The 17,307-nt window shown below is 50.4% G+C and overlaps 2 protein-coding genes across 6 annotated transcripts in view; one reads left to right on the top strand and one right to left on the bottom strand.

Moving 5' to 3' along the window:
- Positions 1-12,441, bottom strand: part of USB1 (U6 snRNA biogenesis phosphodiesterase 1) — a 26,521-nt gene extending 14,080 nt beyond the window's left edge. The window contains exons 1-2 of one of the 2 annotated variants that reach the window (XM_023210061.2): positions 12,305-12,441; positions 9,383-9,549 (exon numbers count right to left, since the gene is read on the bottom strand). In XM_023210061.2, coding sequence (XP_023065829.1) covers positions 9,383-9,494 — 112 coding nt within the window. In that variant the 5' untranslated portion in view covers positions 9,495-9,549; positions 12,305-12,441. Of the gene's footprint in view, positions 1-9,382; positions 9,550-10,412; positions 10,627-12,304 lie in introns of those variants that run through there. The other variant, XM_023210060.1, reaches the window with a different exon arrangement.
- On the top strand, positions 11,271-17,307 carry ZNF319 (zinc finger protein 319). 4 transcript variants are annotated; one of them, XM_023210058.2, is made up of 3 exons: positions 11,271-11,580; positions 12,323-12,495; positions 13,454-17,307. In XM_023210058.2, the coding sequence occupies exon 3, from the start codon at positions 13,713-13,715 to the stop codon at positions 15,459-15,461; it is 1,749 nt and encodes a 582-aa protein (XP_023065826.1). In that variant the 5' UTR covers positions 11,271-11,580; positions 12,323-12,495; positions 13,454-13,712; the 3' UTR covers positions 15,462-17,307. The 4 variants fall into 4 exon arrangements, with proteins under 4 accessions (XP_023065826.1, XP_023065825.1, XP_023065827.1 ...); XM_023210057.2 differs by having other exon boundaries at positions 12,318-12,495; XM_023210059.2 differs by lacking the exon at positions 12,323-12,495.

Genomic DNA, 17,307 nt, shown 5'->3' with positions numbered 1-17,307 from the left:
AAATTATGAATCCTTGAGGTGATGGTGCTCCATTTACCCTGATGGGATAATTACACATTGCATACCTGTATCAAAATAGCTCATGTACTCTATACATACATACACTTACAATGTACCCAAAAAATTAAAAATAAAAAAATTTAAAGTTTTATTTTTTCTTTAAAAAGTAGGTGTTTCTGGTTATAGAAATAACACACGCTTATAGCAAAAAATTGAAATTAATAAGCAATAAGCAGGAGACTTCCAGTTTCCGGTCCAGCACATAAGATGCTTAGAAGTCGCCACCTCATCCTAACAACAAGCAAAACGCTGAACAAACTGAAAAAGTAACAACTATTCTTAGCTGTATAAGAGACGTGAGGTCACAGGGCAAACTGCTGCCCCCCAAATCAGAGAGACCAACAGGCAAATACAGAGACTCACAAATTACCAGAGCAGAAACCTACAACAAGCTGAAAGCTCTGCAGGAACCAGCAGCAGGGTAGGGAAACCTGAGCTGTAATCGACAACCTGCTGGAGACTCAGGGTGTACAAATCTGAGTTAAAAACGCCAGGGGAACTCTGTCAGTGGGGGGACCCACATTTTTGTGAGGTTTACCTCCTAGAGGTCTACCAGGTTATCGCAGTGAATACTGGAAAAAATATCCTGTGCTTCTGGCTGGGGAAGGGGGAAGGCAACCATTTGGAAACATATAGGAGCATCCTGTTTTTTTCCCCCGCTCTTTTTTTTTTTCTTTGAGAAGGAGTCTCACTCTGTTGCCCAGGCTGGAGTGCAGTGGCACGATCTCTGCTCACTGCAACCTCTGCCTCCCGGGTTCAAGTGATTCTCCCGCCTCAGCCACCCGAGGAGCTGGGACTACAGGCATGTACCACCATGCCCAGCTAATTTTTTTGTATTTGTAGTAGAGACAGGGTTTCACCATGTTGGTCAGGCTGGTCTCCAACTCCTGACGTCAAATGATCTGCCTGCCTCAGCCTCCCAAAGTGCTGGGATTACAAGCCTGAGCTACCGCGCCCAGCCGGGAGCATTCAGTTTTTCTTAACAAGGTCTGCCCTCTGGAGAAACTTATTTAATTACAGCCTAACCTGAAAGCGTTTTATCAGACTCATAACTGACCTGGGGGAAGTGAAATATCAAAGTGCAGCACCTTCTGGCCATCCTGTCCCACCTAGCGGGGGGAAATTCTGAGAAGCATGTGGGAAGTTCCCAGTCCAGAGGAACCGGCTCCCAAAAGATTGAGACCCAATCACAGGAGTACAGAATGATTCTTGTCCCCCACCACCTCACCACCACATTCATACAGGCCTGTTTACCAGTTCCTTTCACATAGTACTTCCTGTCCAGCTATCGAGGAAAAATTATAAGACATACTAGAGGGCAAAAATACAATTTGAAGAAAAATAGTAAGCATCAGAACCCTTTAAATATAAAAGACTAGAAACCATACAATGTCTGATCTCAGGCCACAATGAAATTAGACTAAAAATCTGTAACAGAAATGTAGCTGGAAAATCTCCAAATACCTGGAGGTTAAACAACACACTTCTAAATAACACAAGGATCAAAGAAGAAATCTCCAGAAAACTTTATAAATATTTTGAACAAAATAAAAATGAAAACATAACTTATCAAAACTTGTGGAATGCAGTAAAAGGTGCTTAGAAGAATATTTATAGCATCAAATGCATATATTAGAAAAGAAGATCTAGGCTGGGCATGGTGGCTCACGCCTGTGATCCCAGTACTTTGGGAGGCCGAGGCAGGTGGATCACCAGAGGTCAGGAGTTTGAGACCAGCCTGACCAATATGGTGAAACTCCGTCTCTACTAAAAATACAAAAATTGGGCATGGTGGTGTGTGCCTATAGTCCCAGCTACTCGGGAGGCTGAGACAGGAGAACCGCTTGAACCTGGGAGGCGGAGGTTGCAGTGAGCAGAGATTGCACCACTGTACTCCAGCCTGGGCGATGGAGCGAGGCTCCCTCACAAAAAAAAAAAAAAAAAAAAAAAGAGAAAGTCTAAAGTCAATCATCCAAGTTTCATCTTAGGAAAGTAGAAAAAGAACAGCAAATTTAATCCAAAGTAAGTAGAAGTAAAGAAATAATTAAAATTAGAGAAGAAATCAATAAAATTGAAGACAAGAAATCAATAAAGAAAATCAATAAAACCAAAAGCTCGTTGTTTGAAAAGATTAGTAAATCGACAAGTTTCTAGCTGGGCTAAGAAAAATAGAGAGGGCACACAAATTACTAAAATCAGAAATGAAAGATGGGACATCATTACAGATCCCATGGATAATAAAAGGATAATCAAATAATAGCATGAATAACTTTATGTCCACAAATTTGATAACCTAGATGAACTGGAACAATTCCTTGAAAGACCCAATCTGCAAAAACTCACAAAAGAAGAAATAATCTAAATAGGCCTAAACCTATTAAACAAATTGAATACATACACACACACACACACACACACACACACACACACACACACATATATATATTTTTTAAGGCAGAGTCTTGCTCTTTTGCCCAGGATGGAGTACAGTGGTACAATTTCGGCTCACTGCAACCTCTGCCTGCCGGGTTCAAGCAATTCTCCTGCCTCAGTCTCCCGAGTAGCTGGGTTTACAGGCACCTGCCACCACGCCTGGCTAATTTTTTTGTATTTTTTTAGTAAAGACATGGTTTCACCATGTTGCCCAGGCTGGTCTCAAACTCCTGAGCTCAGGCGATCCACCCGCCTCAGCCTCCAAAAGTGCTGGGATGACAGGCATGAGCCACTGCACCCAGCCTGAATAAATAATTACCTTCCGGCTGGGCTCTGCAGCTCACACCTGTCATCCCAGCACTTTGGGAGGCCGAGGCGGGTGGATCACCTGAGGTCAGGAGTTTGAGAACAGCCTGGCCAACATGGCGAAACGCATCTTTACTAAAAGTACAAAAATTAGCCAGGCGTGGTGGTAGGTGCCTATAATCCCAGCTACTCCGGAGGCTGAGACAGGAGAATAGCTTGAACCTGGGAGGCAGAGGTTGCAGTGAGCTGAGATCACGCCAGTGCACTCCATCCTCGGCAACAGAATGAGACTCTGTCTCTGGAAAAAAAATACCTTCCAGGCCCAGATGGGTTCAGTTCACTATAGAATCCCACCGAACATTTAAGGAAAAAATTAAACCAATTATCTACAGTCTTTCAGAAGACAAAAGCAGAGAGAATACTTCCTACCTTATTCCATGAGGTCAGCATTATCCTCATACCAAAAACAGAAAAAGACATTACAAGGAAACTACAGACACATATCTCTCATGGACAGAGATGCAAGATTCTCAAGAAAATATTAGCAAATTGAATCCAACAACCTGTAAAAAGAATAATGCTCCACAACTAAATGGGATTTATCCCACGTATTCAAAGCAGGCTCAACATTCAAAAATCAATAATATAATCCATCCAATCAATAGGCTAAAGGAGAAAAACCACACGATCCTATCAATAGATACAGAAAAAGTATTTGACAAAATCCGATGCCCACTCAAGATAAAAACTCTCAGAAAACTAGGAATAGAGGGGAACTTTGTCAACTTTAAGAGAATGTCTAAAAATACCTATAGCTAACTGATGGGAAACTCCAAAGCTTTCCCACTAAGATCAGGAACAAGGTAAAGATGCCTCCTCCCACTATGGCTTTTCAACTCATACTGGAAGTCCTAGCTAATGCAATAAGACAAGAAAAGGAAATAAAAGGTATACAGATAGGCAAAGAAGAAATAAGACTTTTTTTTTTCCCCTCCCCAAGATGGGAGTCTTGCTTTGTCGCCCAGGATGGAGTGCAGTGGCACAATCTCGGCTCACTGCAACCTCCACTTCCTGGGTTCAAGCAATTCTCCTGCTTCAGCCCCCTGAGTAGCTGGGATTACAGGCATGCACCACTGCACTCAGCTAATTTTTGTATTTTTAGTAGAGACGGGGTTTTGCCATGTTGGCCAGGCTGCTCTTGAACTCCTGACCTTCTGATCAACCTGTCTTGGCCTCCCAAAGTGCTGGGATTACAAGTGTGAGCCACCACATCTGGCTTGTTTTTCCTTTTTTTTTTTTTTGAGACGAAGTTTTACTCTTGTTGTCCAGGCCAGAGTACAATGGTGCAAACTCAGCTCACCGCAATCACTGCCTTTCTTCTGCCTCAGCCTCCTGAGTAGCTGGGATCACAGGCATGCACCACCACGGCTGGCTAATTTTGTATTTTTAGTAGAAACGGGGTTTCTCCATGTTGCTCAGGCTGGTCTTGAACTCCCGACCTCAGGTGATCTGTCTGCCTTGACCTCCCAAAGTGCTGGGATTACAGGTGTGAGCCACCATGCCCAGCATGTTTTTCTTTATAGATGACATGATTGTCTATGGAGGAAATCCGAAAGAATTGACAAAAAAAAAAAAAAAAATCTTCTGGATGTAATAAATTATATATAGCAAGGTTGCAGTGTACAAAATTAACATACAAAAGTCAATTTCTGTATATTTGCTTTCCTATACACCAGCAACGAACAAGTAGGATTTGAAATAAAAGATACAGGGTTTACCTTAGCACCCCCACAAAATGAAATACTTAAGTATAAATCTAACAAAATAAGTATAAGATCTATATGAGGAAAACTATAAAACTCTGATGAAAGAAATCAAAGAAGAACTAAATAAGTGGAGAGATATTCCATGTTTATAGATAGAAAGATTCAATATTGTAAAGATGTCAGTTCTTCCCAACTTGATCTACAGATTCAATGCAATCCCAATCAAAATCCCAGCAAATTATGTGGTGATACTGACAAACAGATTTAAGGTGTACATGGAGAGGCAAAACCCCAAAATAGGCCAAGTGCTGTGGCTCATCCCTATAATCCAAGCACTTTGGGAGGCTGAGGCAAGAGGATTGCTTGAGCCCAGGAATTCAAGACCAGCTTGGGCAATATAGTGAGACCCTCTCTCTAAAAATAGAACCCTCCTCCTTGCCCACACACACAAAAAAACAACCTAGAATAGTCAACACACTACTGAAGGAGAAGAACAAACTTGGAGGACTGAAACTACCCAACTTTGAGACTTACTATGTAAAGTTACAGCAATCAAAACAGTGTGGTATTGGTGAACAAATAGATGAATGGAACAGAATTGAGAACCCAGAAATAAACCCACATCAATACAGTCAACTGATCTTTGGCAAAGGAGCAAAAACAATACAATGTGAAAAAGATAGTCTTTTCAACCAGTGGTGCTGGAATAAGTGGATATCCATATATAAGAAAAAGAATCTAGACACAGACCTTCCACCTTTCACAAAAATTAACTCAAAATGGATCACAGAACTAAATGTAAAATGCAAAACTGTAAGATTCCTGAAAGATAACATAGAAAAATGTAGATGATCTTGGCTTTGGTGATAACTTTTTAGATATGACACCAAAGGCAAGATCCATGAAAGAAATAATTGATAAGCTGGACTTCATTAAACTTAAACACTTCTGCTCTGTGAAAGACAACGTCAAGAGAATGAAAAGGCAAGCTATGGGCTGGGAAAAAAATGTATTTGCAAAAGACATATCTGATAAAGGACTATTATCGCAAATATAAAGAACTCTTAAAACTCAATATTAATAAGCAAAAATGATTAAAAAGTGGACAAAAGACCTTAACAGACACCTCACTGAGGAAGATACACAGATGGCAAAAAGCATATGAAAAGATAATCTGGATCATATGTCATCAGGGAAATGCAAATTAACAGACAACAGTGACATATTACTACACACCTATTAGAATGGCTAAACTCCAGAACACTGCCAATACCAAATGCTGATGAGGATGCAGAGCAACAGGTACTTTAATTCATTGCTGATGGGAAGCAAAATGGTACAACCACTGTGGAGGACAGTTTAGTGGTTTCTTACAAAACTAAACATACTCTTATCATAAAATCCAGCAGTACATTCCTTGGTTTTTGCCCAAAGGAGTTAAAAATTTATGTCCAGGCCGAGTGCAGTGGCTCACACCTGTTCTCTCAGCACTTTGGGAGGCCAAGGTGGGTGCATCACGTGGTCAGAAGTTCGAGACCAGCCTGGTCAATATGGTGAAACTGCATCTTTACTAAAAATACAAAAATTAGCTGGGCGTAGTGGTGTGCGCCTGTGGTCCCAGCTGCTCAGGAGGCTGAGGCAGAGGAGTCGCTTGAACCTGGGAGGTGGAGGTTGTGGTGAATCGAGATCGTGCCACTACACTCCAGCCTGGGTGACAGAGTGAGACTCCGTCTCAAACAAAACAAAACAAAACTTATGTCTATACAAAAACCCACACATGGGTATCTTTATTATGATGTAGGTCTATTTCTGGGTTCTCAATTCTGTTCCATTCATCTTTTTGTTCATCAATATCAAACTGTTTTGATTGCTTTATTCATAATTTCCAAAATTTGGAAGCAATCAAAATGTCCTTCAGTAAGTGAATGAATAAACTGTGGTACATCCAGACAATGGAATATTATTCAGCAATACAAAGAAGTGAGCTATCAAGCCATGACGAGACATGGAGAAACCTTAAATGCATCCTACTAAGTGAAGGAAGCCAATCTGAAAATGCTACATACTGTATGCTTCTAAATATATGACATTTTGGAAAAGGCAGAACTGCCACCAGGGTAAATAGAGCAGTGGTACCAAGAGTTAAAAGGAGGGAAGGATGAATAGGCAGGGCATAGAGGATTCTTAGGGCAGTAGAACAACTTTGTATGGTCCTATAATGGTGGATGCATGTCTTTATAAAATTGTCCATACTCATGGAATATACAACACCAAGAGTGAACCCTAATGTAAACTATGGAGTTTAGGTGACTATGGTGTGTCAATGTAGGTTCATCAATTGTGACAAATGTACCAATCTGGTGGGGGGTGTTGATAAAAAGAGAGACTACACCTGTGTAGGGGTACAGGGTATAGAGGAAATCTCTGTACCTTCTGCTCAATTTTGCTGTGAATCTAAAACTGCTTTAAAAAATAAAGTCTAGGCTGGGCACCGTGGCTGATGCCTATAATCCTAGCACTTTGGGAGGCCGAGGAGGGTGGATGGGCTGAGCTCAGGAGTTTGAGACCAGCTTGGGCAACATGGTGAAACCCCATCTCCACTAAAATACAAAAAATTAGCTGGGCATGGTGGTGCATGCCTGTAGTCCCAGCTACTCAGGAGGCTGAGGCAGGAGAATCACTTGAACCTGGGAGGCAGAGGTAGCAGTTAGCCGAGATTGTGCCACTGCACTCCAGTCTGGGCGACAGAGTAAGACTCTGTCTCAAACAAACAAATAAATAAAGTCTATTAAGAAAAAATGTTTAAAAAAATGCAAAGGAAAAAGTAGGAGCCCCTGAAATTCTGTCACCTAAAGCAATGGTCTCCAAACTACTGTGATCACACAGCCCATTAGTAAAACAAGTTTGCATGTGTACTCTAATAAACATATATTTATAAATTACAAGTGTTTGCTACTCTGTAAAATTATGTGTTATAAAATGTGCACTCTCAAAAACAGAAATATAAAAAGATGAGATAAAAAGAAATACATTTAAAAGTTCTAATAATTTTCTCCTACACCCTAAAGTGTGGGCTAATCTTGACCTCTCCCCTAGTGGCATATACCCCCCTTTCAACACCAACTACCCTAGAGATAAAGACTGTTAAACTTTGGTGCCTATTTCCATATGCATATACTAATTTATATATCTTATTTGTTTAAAAAAAAAACAGAGAGTATACCATTTAAACAGTTCTGGAAATAGTTTCTACATATAACATTACATGTTGGACATCTTTCCCCTCAGTATAGAGAGGTCAAGTTCATTATTATAGCTCCATAGTAATCTATTAATCAGAATAGATTAGCATTTCTCTAATCAGTCTACTATTGATAGACATTTAGCATGATTCCAATTTTTCACAAAGTACACCACAATGACCACCCTTGTAGGTTCACATATTATTTGTCTATTTACCAAATATGTGACTGCAGCTGCATGTCTTCTCAGCCGGGCATGGTGGCTCATGCCTGTAATCCCAGCACTCTGGGAGGCTGAAGCGGGTGGATCACCTGAGGTCAGCAGCTCAAGACTAGCTTGGCCAACATAGTTAAATACCGTCTCTACTAAAAATACAAAAATTAGCCAGGGGTGGTGGCGGGCACCTGTACTCCCAGTTATTCGGGAGGTTGAGGCAGGAGAATCGCTTGAACCCAGGAGGTGGAGATTGCAGTGAGCCGAGATCGCACCAGTGCACTCCAGCTGGGCGACAAGAGCAAAATTCTGTCTCAAAAAAAAAAAAAAAAAAAAGCCAGAGTCTTCTCACACCCAGTATCCTACTCAATTTGCCCAAATCCCCTAGTGGATAGGCAGCACAGAGAATCATGTCATCCTCCTTGTGCAGATGCGGAAATGGAGGTTTCAAGACCTAAACTTACTCTGTGTACTTTGCTAAGAACTTGACGTAGATTATCTGATTTAATCTTCATGAAAGTCCTAGAAGACTGGTATTACTACTCTCCTCATTTTATCTATTTATTTATTTTTATTTTATTTTATTTGAGATGGAGTCTCACTCTGGAGTGGAGCGATCTTGGTACACCACAATTTCTAACTCCCAGGGTCAAGCAATCCTCCCACCTCAGCCTCCCAAGTAGTGGGGACCACAGGTGTGTGCCACCACGCCTGGCTAATTTTTTTGTATTTTTGGTAGAGACAGGGTTTCCCCATGTTGCCCAGGCTGGTCTCAAACGCCTGGGCTCAAGTAATCTGCCTGCCTCTGCCTCCCAAAGTGCTGGGATTACAGGCGTGAGCTACCTGGTCTAGCCAGCGCTATCCCCATTTTAGATTTGAAGAAACGGAAGCTCTGAGAAGTCTAGTATCTTATAAAGGGCACCCAGAGTAGTGGGCAGCGGAGTGAGGTCTGACTCTGAAGGCTGGGCATTTTCTGCCTGCCACCTGCTGATCCGAGCTAGGGTGGGATTTGAACCTTGCACACCCAGCGTACCCAGGGCCCTCTCAGAAATAAAGTGCCTGCTGTGCCCTGGCATGACCTTGACACCCTGCTCCAGATTCTCCTTTGGTCACCTCCTCATGAACTGGGAGAATATTATACCCAGAGGTAATACATATTTCAGGCTATGAATTCAAAATCAAGATGACAGAAAAATCCCCAATTCTTGAAACCTGCTCTTTCTCTGCTAAGTCAATGACTTTTCCACAACCAGTGTTAGAGGTTTCTGGTTTCTTCCTTCTAGTTGGGGCCAGATTCTACCCTTCATGAGGCACCTATGGGTCTACAGGTCTTGGCCACTTTCCTTTTACACATCACTCACATGGTACATAGACGTGGGTGGCCCAGTTGCCCCGCTCGTGGGGGAAGGTGCGCACCCGTCCCCCGTGTTTTGTGCTGTCATCTTCAGGCACCTCCTCGGTGCCCGGGAACATATTCAGCACACTGTCAGGTACTGGAAATCTCTGCCTGGGAAGGGGGCTCTGGCCACTGCAAAAGAAAAGAAGAAAAATGACCACATTTATCCTCTTAGCATTCTCTACCTTTATACATAGCACAAAAGTTGTAACCCCTTATATATGGTGGCTCTGAGGGTGTTTCCAGCCTGGTGCTGGAAGCAGCTTCTAGACAGCAAAATTGTTTCTCCAGTATTGTCTCATTGGGGTCTCCAACTCTGGGGCACGAGGTCCCCATGGGAAACAACGGGGCATGCAGTAATGTGGTTCAGGGATCACATTCCCAAGCTGGACAGGTTGGAGTGGCACTTTCTAGCTCTGTGATCTTGGGCAAGTTATGTCCCCTTTCTGGGCCTCAAATGCCTCATCTGAAGGTATATGTCTATCTGATAGAGCAATTGTGAGATCAACTGAGCTACTGCTTGTAAAGCACTCAGAAAAGATAAGGCCTAGTATTGAAGAACCTAAGCCCCGGGAAGCAAGAGAGGCCGATGGTTTTGTTCACTGCTGAATTCCCAGACCCCAGCCTGGCACGGAGTGGGTGCTCAGTGAATACTTACTGGATGAATGAAAAGGCTCTCCCTATGCTTTAGCAAGTATTACTATCGCAATTGTGTTTAAATCAGGAAACGGACCTAGGATGGACAGGGATGTGTGCCGGCGCAGAGGCCGGACCGGAACGCAGGTCTGGCCTCTCAACTTGGCCCTAGCCAGGTGGGGCCACTCTGGGGCTTTGTCTGGGGGTACCTTCTGGATCCCCCTTTCTCCCTGCGTCCCCTTTTCCTTTCAAGGAGCCGCCCCGCACCCTCCCTTCCCACTCCACCCCCAGACACTCGGGTCCCGTCTGGATCCAGGGTGAATGCGCGCGCCCTCCGGAGAGACTTCCTCACTCCTCACCGACGGTGGCTCCCATCCTCCGGCCTGGTCTGCCTCCCGTCCTCGGACTCATCCTCGGAGCCGCTGCTGCTGTAGCCCACCAGGGGCGCCGCGCTCATGGGGCCTCATCCAAGACCACAGAGGAGGTCCACCAGCAGCCTCACCCGGCACCCGGAGTTCCGCTGTGCCGGAAGCGCCCTCCCAGGGGCGGGGCCTGGGCTGGCACCGCCTCGGGGCGGGCCGGGAGGGGCGGAACCCGGCAGAACAGGGACCAAGATTCAGCCCACCCACTCCACGCTGCCTGCAGGCTGCGCACGCGGCTCTGGCCACCTGCAGCCTCTCGGCACCCCCAGCCTTCGTGTACCCATTTCACAGATCGCTCAGGGCCCTCAACTTTCTGCCCGCTGCTCTTTCTGCAGCTACCTGGGACCAGACATCCCAGACACTACGGTCCCGGGTCAGCGCACTGGACCCAGCGGAGACCCCCGCCTGCCCCGAGCCCGGCCAGGATCAGAGGTCCTGGAGCTCCCTCCTCAAACCAGCCCAAAGTCGGAGCTCCTAACAGCCAAGTTGAGCAGTTAGGGGCGGGTCAATAGTGTAAGACCAGAGACTCTAGGAGGCCCCTCCTCTCCTGCGCAGAGCCGGGCCGAGGGTGGTCACCGGGAGCCCCCTCTCTTAAGCCCGAGTGGGGTGTGCGGAAGCAGAGCTCCCTTCCACGGTTAGCCCAGGCGCCCAGGCCTGGCGACTCGAGAACCGTCCGGAGCACCCGGCTTGTCCGACCTGGCCCGGCCGCGGGGTCCCCGGCAGGGGGCGGCCTCGCTCCGCGCCGCCCGCTCCTCCCGCATTTGCTGCCGCCGCCCGGGATGCCGCTCCTCCCCCGGCCCCGCCTCCCTGGCCCCCGCGCCGCCCGCCCGTCCGCCCGTCTCTGCAAGGCCATCGGTCCGTCCGCCCGCCCTCCCGGCGCTCCTCGCCCCGGCCCCGCTACTCCGGCAGCGCGCGTCGCTTCCTCCGTTCCGGCCGCCGCTAGCCCGTCCCCCGCCCCCGGTCCGGCCGCCGCCGCTACGCGAGGCCGGGGATTGGCAGCGCGCGTAGGCCGCGCCGCCGCGGATGGAGCCGGAATAAAGGGGCGGCCGAGAGAGCAGCTGGTCGCCGCTCGCCCCGCGCCTGCCCTGCAGGCGGCCTGGAGCAGGTGAGCGGCGGGGCGCCCGGGGCCGCATCTGGGGGCCACCCCCGCGCCCGCCGCACCCCTTCCTCTGCAGGCCCGGCCGCCCCCCCGCGCCCCTCCGCCGCGACCTGGCGGCCTCTTGAGCTCCTGGGAGGCCCAGGCCGGGCCTCGACGCGCAGCCGCTTCCTGAGCCCGGCCTGCAGCCCTGGGGCCTTTCTCCAGCCCTGCCGCCCTCGGGGCCCGCCCTCGGGTCGCAGCGGCCGGGCCATCCCGGGCGAGGGCTGACAGGACGCAGCCCAGCTGGGCCTGCAGGCAGGGCCGGCGGGAGGTGATCGGCTTTCATTCGGTTTCTCAGGGAGGAGTAAGAGCCGGGGTGGGGCGCAGGTGGGGGGCCTCCCCTGCCTCTCCTCGCCTCCTCTCTCCCCTTTGCGGAGTGATCACAGAGGCTTCCTGGCTGCACCTTGCTGCAGGAGGGCCGGGGTGGGCAGGGGGAGCTGCAGGCCAAGCCAGGGGACACTGTCTGACAGCCATTCATGCCAGAAAAAGCAAACAAAACAGTGGGTTGGCACAGCGGACCTAGAGGCGCTCAGAGAAGCCCACCTTTCCCCTCTCTGTCCCGGGAAGGCTTAGAGAACCGAGTGGTACCTGCTTGCTCAAGCAACCTGCTGCCTCCACCCAGAGCAGCCGCTCCTCTCCTCCCTCCCTTCCGGAAGATGCTGAGGATGACAGCGTTTAGCCTGACTCTTACGTTTCTTTGGCAGAGCAGTTAGAGGCCAGGCTGGCCTGTGAAGGCTTCTCCTTCCTTCTTCCTCTGTTCAGGAGAAAACTTACAAACTTTTAAATGTAAGAGGCAGATGAGCTGGGAACCTGGAAGTGGGTTGCATCTGACTCTGAAAGTTCCTCCCTCTCGCTGGCATTACCTTATGCTGCCACAAAGTGGTGAGTTAGAGATTTGCCTGGGCTGGGTGGGCTTTACCTTCCAACAATTACCCAGAACGTTATAGGCTTGGAGTAAGAGAATGGAGTTATCTCTAGAGAGGTGATGAGAAATGCTCTGTGGTTAGCGTGCTGCATCCTGCATTGCCAAGACAGACCAGTGCAGTTTCTTACATTTTCCTGCAGGCCTTGACACTATGAGATTCAGAGGATTTAGGACTTCGTGTGTGTGTGCGTGTGTGTGTGTGAGTTCTGGGAGAGAACTAGAGTGAGGAAGTTCTGCTGTGTGGACATCAAGCCTGGGTGGTTCTGTGGCCCTGTCATCTAGCCCCCATCACCTAAGGGCTCTGGTCTCTGCAGGGCCACCATCCTGTCATGTGGGGAGAGAATGGGCCTGTGGTCAGGGATAGTTGAGGGGGTGTGGTCAGTTCCCTCATAGGTGAGGGTTTTTGAAATGGTCCTTGGTTCCATGAAGTTGTCCTAAATATTGACTGTCAGAGGCCATTTGCCACTGGGCTCTCAGACCTGGGGGGGGGTCTGGCCTTCTCAGGTGTAGGTAGTGGTGTCCCGGATTGAGACTCTGGGTAGCGACAAAAGAGGAGCTGCGGGCCTCAAGGAGGATTCTGTATTGTAGGCAGATACTCTCACCTGTGAGTCTCAGCTAAAGGGTTGGCAGGAAGCTGGAGGGGACTTGTGGAGGCTGGGATGTCCTGGTCCAGGGGCGGGGCACTGAGGTGGGTGGGAGTGGAGGCCACTGCCATTTCCACTGCCTGGAGGAGCTGAGCTGGCTGCAGACCTCTCTGATCGCCTAAGAAGGGAGCAGTTCTGCAGCCCTGAGCACCTCTGCCTTACCGGATGCATGGTTTGTGATGGTGTGGTGAGTGCGGGCAGGACAGGGAGACAGCCCAGGAAACTGCTGCTTGTCCCTTCCTCAATCTCATACTTTCTCTCTTCTCTACAGAACAGATCACTGGGGAAGGCAGAGCCTCCCCGGCACTGCTGGGACCCTCCCTTGAAGAGCCCCCCCATGTCCTGCAGGCAGAGCCTTATAGTTTGTTCACTTGGTTACTGACTCGGGCTGTGTGACCAGCCCCTCTTCTGTGCCTTGTCTGAGGTCCTTGTCCATCTCTGTGATCGGGCAGCTTCTCTTTCTGGATTGGGTCACGTGAAGCGGGAAACTGAAGCCATTACTCTCCAAACCCTGTTTCATCTTCCCAAGCATGTCGGAAAGCTGGCAACAGCCGCCACAGACGCAGCCACAGCAGCCACAGCCACCGCAGCCTCAGCACCATGCAGAGCCACCGCCAGCCCTGGCGGAGCACACATTGCCCCCGGGCACGGCGGACAACCCCCTGGGCTGTGCCGTCTATGGCATCCTCCTGCAGCCAGACCCGGGCCTGCAGCCCCCACAACACCCGCCCTTGCAGGCAGCAGGAGAGCCAGGCCCCAAATGTGGCGTGTGTGGTCACGACCTGGCGCACCTGTCCAGTCCACATGAGCACCAGTGTCTGGCGGGCCATGACCGCTCATTCCAGTGCACACAGTGTCTCAAAATCTTCCACCAGGCCACTGACCTGCTGGAGCACCAGTGCGTGCAGGCTGAGCAGAAGCCCTTCGTCTGTGGGGTCTGCAAGATGGGCTTCTCACTACTCACCTCACTGGCGCAGCACCACAGCTCCCACAGTGGCCTGGTGAAGTGTTCCATCTGTGAGAAGACCTACAAGCCAGCCGAGGCAGCGGAGCCGGCCACCACTGCCGCCCCGTCGCTTCCCGCAGCACCCCCGCCTTCCACTGTCACCCCAGCTGAACAGGCTGACAAGCCCTACAGCTGCCCTATCTGCCAAAAGCCCTTCAAGCACCTGTCGGAGCTCTCTCGGCATGAGCGGATCCACACCGGTGAGAAGCCCTACAAGTGCACGCTGTGTGACAAGAGCTTCAGTCAGTCGTCGCACCTGGTGCACCACAAGCGCACGCACAGCTCCGAGCGGCCCTACAAGTGCGCAGTCTGCGAGAAGACCTTCAAGCACCGCTCTCACCTGGTGCGCCACATGTATGCGCACTCGGGCGAGCACCACCTGTTCCGCTGCAACGTGTGCGAGTTGCATTTCAAGGAGTCGTCGGAGCTGCTGCAGCACCCGTGCACGCCAAGCGGGGAGCGGCCCTTCCGCTGCGGCGAGTGCCAGAAGGCCTTCAAGCGGCCCTCGGACCTGCGGCAGCATGAGCGCACACACAGCGCTGAGCGGCCCTTCAAGTGCGACCTGTGCCCCATGGGCTTCAAGCAGCAGTACGCACTGATGCGGCACCGGCGCACGCACAAGACCGAGGAGCCCTTCAAATGCGGCCTGTGTGAGAAGGGCTTTGGGCAGCCCAGCCACCTGCTCTACCACCAGCACGTGCACACCCTCGAGACTCTCTTCAAGTGCCCCGTGTGCCAGAAGGGCTTTGACCAGTCTGCCGAGCTGCTGCGGCACAAGTGCCTGCCCGGCGCGGCCGAGCGGCCCTTCAAGTGCCCTGTGTGCAACAAGGCCTACAAGCGGGCATCGGCCCTGCAGAAGCACCAGCTGGCCCACTGTGCGGCGGCGGAGAAGCCCCTGCGCTGCACGCTGTGCGAACGCCGCTTCTTCTCCTCTTCTGAGTTCGTGCAGCACCGCTGCGACCCGGCCCGCGAGAAGCCACTCAAGTGCCCGGACTGCGAGAAACGCTTTAAGTACGCGTCAGACCTGCAGCGGCACCGGCGGGTACACACGGGCGAGAAGCCCTACAAGTGCCCCAACTGCGACAAGGCCTTCAAGCAGCGGGAGCATCTCAACAAGCACCAGGGCGTGCACGCCCGCGAGCAGCAGTTCAAGTGCGTATGGTGCGGGGAGCGCTTCCTAGACGTGGCCTTGTTGCAGGAGCACAGCGCGCAGCATAGTGCCGCCGCCGCCGCAGCGGAGGGCGCTTACCAGGTAGCCGCCTGCCTGCCCTGAGTCTGCGGCTGTGGCCCCTACCAGCCTGACCTGAGTTGGCGCCGTGGGCCCCGCAGGCCTCACGCAGCCTAGCTCCTCACAGCTGCCTTGCACCAAGGTCCCCACCCAGCTCGGTGTTCTGAGACCTCGGGAGTGAGGACACAGGGGTACGAGGCAGGGAGAGGGTGTGGTGCTCGTACTCCAGGCACCAGCAGGCAGTGTGGGCAGCCAGATTGCTGTGGCCCATCCTGATTCCACAAACCTCTTTCCCATCACAAGATTCGCTGTCTTGAGAGCCATCAGCCCCCCTTATTTCCGGGGCACTGGAACCAGGCTGGAAATCAAGTGGCCTCTCCTGCCCTAAGGAGGGTGCGATGCCAGCCCAGCCTTCCCATATCTTTCAACCTAATTAGCAGCCACATAGGTTGTGAAAGCGGAGGTTCATGGTGGGGCTGGGGTCCCAGGGGTGGGCTAGGTGTGAGGCATCAGTTGCTGTGTTGAGGAGAAAACCAGCTTTAAGACGTAGTCCTGGGGATTGGGAGGGCAGAGGGTGAGTCACAGCCCTCTCTGTCTGCTCTAGCCAGGGGTCATGTGTCCCCAGGTTTCTGGCAGGGGAGATGTGCAGGGTGGGTCTTGGGGCTAGGTCTGCCTGGAGACCAGTGGGCTCAGGGGGAAGGGGGGAAGCTGAGAAGTTCCTGTGATACCCTCAGCCAACGGACAGTGCCATCCCTGGGGACAGGAGGAAAAGCAGCCTGTCTGTGCTAAGGGCAAATCCTCCGGTTTTGGACGCACCCCTCCCACCTTTGTAGCGCGGTTCCTAGGTGTGGTGGGGAATGTGGTGTGCTCTCAGCAGACAGAACTGCTGGTGTGAAAGGCAGGGATCGTTAGCCCACCTGAGGCTGGGAGGAAGTAGGACCAGGCCTAGGATCTCCCCAGCAGATTCGAACAAGTATCCTCTCCGGAATTGTGTGAACCAAAGCGTCAGGGGCTTGGGGCACAGCCCCCGTCAGCTCACCCCAGTCCTGCTTCAGAGCCAAGACCAGGCCAGGGTGGGAACCCCCCAGTACCCTCCCTACATCAATGTGGCTGCTGGCCTGGACCCCAGGGGTCTGGTGCTGCGAAGATGTTCTGGACAACATCCAGCTACTTCAAAGGCCAGCGTGTCCTTTGGGTCCTCCTAGAGTCCGCCTAGGTCTCTGGCTGCCCATTAGGCTCATGGAGCAGAGGGTGTCCCAGTCATAGGGAGCAGAAGGAGCAAGTGGGTTACGGAAGCCTGTGGAGGACCCGGTGGATGGAGTTGACCAACATCGCTGGGTGGCCACAGCCCTCCTTAGGAAGCCCAGAAGGACCTTTATTATTAAATAATCATTTTTAACCCTGCTCTATCCCCTGCCCTCTTCCAGCCCCACCCCTCCCTGGTCTTGAAAGAAGACTAATCAGTGGACACACCAAGGGCCCCGAGGGGCAGGGAGATGCCACCGTGCTTCTCTGTCACCGTAAGGCTGACCAGCCACGTCCACCTCCTCTGTCTGACTGAGTTCCTTCCTGTGGCCACAGGGAGGGGCTGGTCCTTCCCCTCGGTGCTGGCTCTCTGTCACAATGCCTCAAAAGACACGGAACCCAGGCCTACAACCGTCCCAACTGCTAATTCTTTTCCTTTCATTTTGCTTTCTGAAAGCAGTTTGTTATACTATTCATAACACTGTAGAGTTTAATTTCATGTCATTTTGGATCTTATATAAAAATGTGAGGATTTGGATTTTTAAAAAGAATGACTCCATTTTAGATAGCCACTTTTGATGTTAATATATAGTGAGTCCAATGTATGCTTTAGAAGTAAAGACATTGACCGTCAGAGACCAGTGCA

The sequence above is a fragment of the Piliocolobus tephrosceles genome, chromosome 17, assembly GCF_002776525.5.
Source record: "Piliocolobus tephrosceles isolate RC106 chromosome 17, ASM277652v3, whole genome shotgun sequence".
Classification (NCBI taxonomy): Eukaryota; Metazoa; Chordata; class Mammalia; order Primates; family Cercopithecidae; genus Piliocolobus; species Piliocolobus tephrosceles.
The sequence above is the reverse complement of the archived record's forward strand: the minus strand, read 5'-3'. Positions and strand labels throughout refer to the sequence as shown.

Bases quoted from the DNA above. Each gene is read 5' to 3' on its own strand.
- ZNF319 (XM_023210059.2), top strand. From the start codon at position 13,713: ATGTCGGAAAGCTGGCAACAGCCGCCACAGACGCAGCCACAGCAGCCA.